This window comes from Diaphorina citri, unplaced genomic scaffold (assembly GCF_000475195.1).
Source record: "Diaphorina citri unplaced genomic scaffold, Diaci psyllid genome assembly version 1.1 scaffold5454, whole genome shotgun sequence".
Classification (NCBI taxonomy): Eukaryota; Metazoa; Arthropoda; class Insecta; order Hemiptera; family Psyllidae; genus Diaphorina; species Diaphorina citri.
In genome coordinates, this window is record NW_007382830.1 from 794 (window position 1) to 7412 (window position 6619).

At 40.5% G+C, this 6619-nt stretch overlaps 2 protein-coding genes across 2 annotated transcripts; both read right to left on the reverse strand.

Moving 5' to 3' along the window:
* Positions 1–244: 244 nt before the first annotated feature.
* Positions 245–4022, reverse strand: LOC103521556 (probable ATP-dependent RNA helicase DDX46). The gene is made up of 6 exons (XM_026832194.1): positions 3996–4022; positions 3720–3829; positions 1265–1761; positions 840–948; positions 731–789; positions 245–385 (listed from the first exon to the last, which is right to left on the reverse strand). Exons 1-6 carry the CDS (start codon positions 4020–4022, stop codon positions 246–248), a joined length of 942 nt encoding a protein of 313 aa, XP_026687995.1. The 3' UTR covers position 245.
* Positions 4023–4169: 147 nt separating this feature from the next.
* LOC113472434 lies at positions 4170–5589 on the reverse strand (the record flags this gene model as incomplete). The annotated part of the gene is made up of 2 exons (XM_026832193.1): positions 4170–4461; positions 5422–5589. Coding segments are annotated over 2 exons (343 nt in total), but the record flags the coding sequence as incomplete, so codon positions are not given.
* Between the last annotated feature and the right edge of the window lie 1030 nt (positions 5590–6619).

Genomic DNA, 6619 nt, shown 5'->3' on the forward strand with positions numbered 1-6619 from the left:
TTTAGGCAAGTGTCCCACCCAGATGGTTTTGGTACAAATACTAATGTGATCCTTGCGAGGAGGTGGCAATCCTGGTAATTGAGAAGAAAGATAACGGAAAAATTATCAATAAAAACTATAAAAAATATGTAACTATCAATATTTTATTCACTTTTTTTTTCAGCAAAATTTTTATTCTTACGCTGGCAAATGTTAGTGATTGTAAGTCCTAAAAATGTAAATTACAAGTATTAAAATAATAATAATCACAAAAGGAAATTCATCTTACCTCCATACTCATTGAACATAGCTCGTAGTTCTTCCTCCTCAATGGTTTTAGGCAAGTGTCCCACCCAGATGGTTTTGGTACAAATACTAATGTGATCCTTGCGAGGAGGTGGCAATCCTGGTAATTGAGAAGAAAGATAATGGAAAAACTATCAATAAAAACTATTAAGAGACAATGATATTCAAATATGTAACTATCAATATATTATTCACTTTTTTTTTCAGCAAAATTTTTATTCTTACGCTGGCAAATGTTAGTGATTGTAAGTCCTAAAAATGTAAATTACAAGTATAAAACTAAGTAGGTATGTAAAAAGAGGAATAAAGTCCATCTCGGTGTAAATGAAGTAGGTATTGTAAAAAACAAAAAGTAAAATTACAAGTAAAATAAAATAAATCATAATAAACATTACTTTCCTTCCTATAGGATAGGGTAAGGAAAGTAACACCTTGTTCTCCTTACCTTTGGCTCGTCTGTCCGCATCTCTCTCCTCTCTTCCCTCGTCCTGGGATCGGCTTTCACTTCCCAAAATAATAATAATCACAAAAGCAGATTCATCTTACCTCCATACTCATTGAACATGGCTCGTAGTTCTTCCTCCTCAATGGTTTTAGGCAAGTGTCCCACCCAGATGGTTTTGGTACAAATACTAATGTGATCCTTGCGAGGAGGTGGCAATCCTGGTAATTGAGAAGAAAGATAATGGAAAAACTATCAATAAAAAGTATAAAGAGACAATGATATTCAAATATGTAGTATAAAGAGACAATGATATTCAAATATGTAACTATCAATATTTTATTCACTTTTTTTTTAGCAAAATTTTTAGTCTTACGCTGGCAAATGTTAGTGATTGTAAGTCCTAAAAATGTAAATTACAAGTAAAATAAAATAAATCATAAAAACAATAATAATAATAATAAACATTACTTTCCTTCCTATAGTATAGGATAAGGACCTAAAGGACTTCCTAAAGTAACACCTTGTTCTCCTTACCTTTGGCTCGTCTGTCCGCATCTCTCTCCTCTCTTCCCTCGTCCTGGGATCGGCTTTCACTTCCTTCCTCCCGCCCTCGGGATCTCTCCCGCGTATCCCGAGTCCACGAACCCGCTCTTCTCTCGCGGGAGCCACGCCTCCTCTCCCGCCCACCGCTCGCAGCCTCAGGGTCTCTACTCTCGCGGGACCCGCGCCTTCGTTCTCGCCCACCGCTCGCAGCCTCAGGGTCTCTACTCTCGCGGGAGCCACGCCGTCTCTCCCGCCCACCGCTGCTGACAGCGTCAGGGTCTCTACTCTCGCGGGAACCACGCCTTCGCTCCCGCGAACTTCTCAGTGCCTCTGGGTCTCGCGAGTTCGCGCGGTCCGTGAACCGACTGCCGGCCCGCTGAGGGGATGTGGGGCTTCGGCTGGAGCGACGACTTCGCTTTCTGTCGCGCGATCGAGAGCGGTGCTTGCGGTCTCGGTAGCGACTCCCGCCTGGACTTCGCTCCCGAGATCTGGAATTGAAAATAGGGTACTTGTTCAGAAGTCAATTGCTACAATTGAGCAGTGACCAGTGTTATAATAGGGTTAAGTTAGACTCGGTTAAGGAGAAAGGATTACCCAGGGTGTCTACCAAAATGGAAAAATAAAATTCCCTGACTTTTCCCGGGTTTCCAGTCCATTTTTTCCAAATTTCCAGTCTTTTTTCACAACAGATCTTTTTTTTTTTTTTTTTTTTTTCAGTAATTTTTCCCAGGATTAAGTTAGAGTCGGTTAAACACAAAAAGGAACCAAAATGGAAAAATATTATTCCCTGACTTTTCCAGTCCATTTTTTCCAAATTTCCAGTCTTTTTTCACAACAGATCTTTTTTTTTTTCTTCAAGTAATGTTCCCAAGCCTGTTCAACATTAATTCTCCAATCTTTTTTCATCCCACTAGGGTAAGGGCTTAAGTTTACGTTACAATATTTTTATTTATCTATCTATCCCAACATCTCCATAGAATAGGTATTAAAAATTCTCCTACAACGGAAGTTACGTTACGTTATTTTTATTTATTTATCTATCCCAACATCTCCATAGAATACGTTTTAAAAATTCTCCTAACTGTCCTCTGTGTTCCCTTAACGCTCCCATGAACCAAGCACACCTAAATTCCTGTCCAGCCCTGGAAGCCAGCAGTTCCATTGTAGGAAAATATTGGGACGCGCGTAGGCAAATGGCCTAATGGTCAATGTCCCGACATTTGTGAACAACAACATTTATTTATTTTTAGACATTTGTGTGATAGATGAAACTGTAATAACGGAGGTCTTATCAACCCGAAATCGAAGAGAGAAGGAAGACAGGATAGGGGAAAGCCAGCCGTTCCAAGAGCGAACCCTATCCGTTTGGGATGAAGTTAGCTGTGGGCGGGAATCGAACCCGCAACCTAGCGCTTACAAGGTAGACGCGCTACTCTCCAAGCCAACTAGGCTGCATTATAAGTAAATGTAAATGCAGTTTGTGTTATTATGTCACAACTTTGGTGCTCACTGCAGCATTGTAGGATTTTCCCAATATCTCAATAATCCTAAAATCCAATGTTTACCTACCATGCTGGCACCAGTCGCTATGCGCATTTATATGTCATAGCTACTCATTTTCCTCACGAGGCTGAGTGGGCCCTGCAACAGCCAGTCATGGAATCAATCATTTGCATGATACAAATTTCTTGACCCCGCCGAGAATCGAACCCGGGTCTCCCGCGTGCAAGGCGAGCGCACTGACCAGTACGCCATGGGAGCTGACAGTTCTACCAATATTGGACTAGCACTTTAATCCCTGGAGGGACGGATGCCCCCAAAGGATGGGTTAAGCTTCTACGAATCAAGTCCCTGGACTTGTTTGTACTGATGCTTCAATTAGACTAATGCAACTTGGAACCTTTTACTCCATCAGTAAGTTTGGGGAATTGGGGGGTTTAAAGGAGTGGTTTAGGGTAGGAAGACTATGAAGAGGACATCATAAACAGATTACCTCTGATGACGAACAGCAACTCTGTCAATATACGGTAGGCGTAGGTATCAGCAACTCACATAACAATACGGTAGGCGTAGCAATTCAAGACCAAAACACTTTGTCAAGGTCTCTGTTTGATAAAAGGTTAACATCCCTGTTCAATTTTTTTTTGTTTTTTTTTTTTTTTTTTTTTTTTTTTTTTTTTTGGGGGGGGGGGGTGCCGAAATCTTAGAGAGAAGGAAGACAGGATAGGAGGAAGCCAGCCGTTCCGAGAACGAACATTATCCGTTCAGGATAAAATCCACCCCGGGCGGGAATCGAACCCGCTGCCTAGGGAATGAAATGAAACTAGCCAAATATTGTTTTCTGAAAGTAACGGGAGGGTACCAAATATAGGGTTTCTTTTGAAAACGGGACAACTGTTTTGTGAAAGTAAGGGAAAGGTACCAAATATGAGACCTCTAGAAACACCGGGACTTACCATACTGGGCAGCCAAATGTAGTACAGTGAAACCTTTGCTGTCCTGATGATCCAAATTGGAGACGTAAGAGCTCAGATACATCGCAGGGTATTCCCTTTCCTGAGAAACAGTTTATAATCAATTTGTGATTAGATATTATGTGGAAAGAAGGGAGTTATAAAGGTAAATAAGTAAATGTTGTTATATCACAATTTTGAAGCTCACTGCGGCATTGTAAGATTTTCTAAAAATTTCAATAAATAATCAGCGCCCAATATTCACCCACCAAGTTGGCACCGGTCACTGTGCTCATTTTCCTCACGAGGCTGAGTGGGCCGCGCAACAGCCAGGCACAGAATCAATAATTTGAATGTTTCAAATTTTTTGACCTTGCCGGGAATCGAACCCGGGTCTCCCGTGTGCAAGGCGAGCGCTGTGACCACTACACCATGGGAGCTGACCAGAAATAATTCATCCTCATGCGTGGCACAAGCTTTTCTTTTATGGATAGGTACACAATTTAGATGATTTTTTTTTATGATTTGTTATGTTGTAATATTAATAAATGGAAACTTGATTAAAAATAAAAATGAAATAAAAAACTACACTCACCCATACTGGTATTGTGGTGGGGAAGGTGAATGGAGCGCAGGTCGTAGTCCTTGGCTCTCAAGTCGGAGTCCTGGGTTCGAAGGTCCACGTCCTGTTCGGGGGATCGAAGATCAACCTCGTCCACATGTCGCTCACGATTCCTAGGAGAAAAAAAATTACATTACTGTTGAAGATATTTGACCGAGGGAACTGTAAAGGTGTGTCCAAACTTAGTCGATCGACGAGGAGAAACTATGTATGTTATCGATCCAGTATGGACAGTTCAGTCGACATCGCTCGACGGCCGGTCGACTATGTGTGACACACCTTAACAACAAAGGTTTAATCGTCCTGAAATCGAAGAGAGAAGAAAGAGAGGATAGGAGAAAGCCAGCCGTTCGGAAAACCAAACTTATCGGTTTGAGAAAAAGTTCGCCCCGGGCGAGAATCGAACCCGCAACTTGGCGCTCACAAGGCAGACGCGCTAAAACACTCTATGTACTTATGATACAGGGTGCCTGTCACTCTAAACTTATTATTACCAACAAGTAATAATAAGTTACTTGACGGGTCAGACCCAGACAAGACAGTTAAGCTGTGTCCACACTTAGTCAACACCTCGATCAATCATGTTGTCGAGGCAATGTCGACGTCGATTGACTGCGTCGACTATGTGTGGACACAGCTTTATACAATAGTAGATTAAAATTAGGTAGGTATAGTGTGTCCAGATCAATGTGACAGCAAAAAAATAGGCATTGTTGCCAAACATGTCACATGTGCAATGGTAGAGAACCTCTAAAAGGGGAAGCTATATTGCACAGTGCTTCCTCCGACAGTGAAACAAAGTCAGGTAAGGCGATATTCACCTTACCTGTTCTGGAGAAGAGAGATTTTGTCAAAAATAGACCTTTACCTGAATTGCAACAATGTAAGGATTTCCTGCAATCTGATTGGTTCCTTCATGTTGGGTTGATGACTCATTGCTGTCACATTGATCTGGATGAACTATAGGTACCTACTGTTGTTGTTGTTTATTATTTTTTTTATTTTTTCCCCAAGTATTTTCCGTCCTACACTGGGTCTAAATAAACTAACAGTAATTAATGTAATTATCTCACCTCTTCGACACGCTCCGTTCGTTCTCTCGCAGGAACTTCTCAAATTCGCTCTCCTCAGCCAGGAGCTGCGAGGGATGCGATTTCTTACTCTCCACCTCCACTGAAGGTGGTTCTCGTGGAGGTGTACACGGACGTGCCGGTGGAGGTGACGATTTGGACGAGAGAGAACTTTATATTTAAAAAAATTCGATTTCTGTCCTAGACAGCTTAGTGACCTTAGTGGTCAAGTGCTTACCTGGTAATCAGGAGGTCGTAGATTTGAATCCCAGGCAAGGGATGAAATTTATAGAATAAGAAAATGTTACTCCTAATTCTAGATAGCTCAGTTGTAATGTCAAGTGCGTGCCTGGTTAGCCTGGTAATCAGGAGGTCGCAGATTCGAATCCCAAGTAAGGGATGAAATTTATCAAATAAATTTATTTCTAAATTATGAACAATTAAAGACTATTGAATAGATTTTAATTAATAGCCAATTTCATTCTCAAATAACAGGTGGTTAAGCATTTGCTCTACACACGTCACAGGGACACAAAAAGTAAAGTTACACAGACAACATTTTCACAAAATTTTGAAGTGCAAAATACAGATTTGGAAATTGCGAAGAGTTCAAATATTATTTTTCGATGTTCCTATGGGTTTCAAACCCTCAATCCCTTTAGTACTGTGAGACCAGGCGTACCTCACAAACACAGAAAGTAAGTTACTATAGGAAACTTGGTCTGAATGAGACAGTTGTAGCTCACTCGCTCACAAATGCAAGGTAATCTATTATTTTATTTATTTTTCTGTGGACATGAGTTTTCACTTTCAAAAATATCTGTACACACATTTTGGACATTTGTGGAGCCTCAATATAGTTTCTAGTACAGAGTACAGTGTATACTTGACATTGACACAAAGGTAGTTTAACAATTTACTTTTTTTTCCCCTGGAGATTAAAATCAAACCCATAAAAAACTGTTTTTGCACTGAGAGTATTTTAAATACCAAATAATTCTCACGAGGCCCTGTTCATTATGTTGTTCCCCAATTAGTATACAATGTTAAATTTAAAGATTGGTACTTCACCAATCTCTATGTTCAAATACGAACCACTACACACACCACTGAGATGAAAGTGAATTTACTATCCCAATCAATAATATAACCATACCATGTTAACAATAAAAGACTTGCTAGTCTTGGCATTTCAACAAAA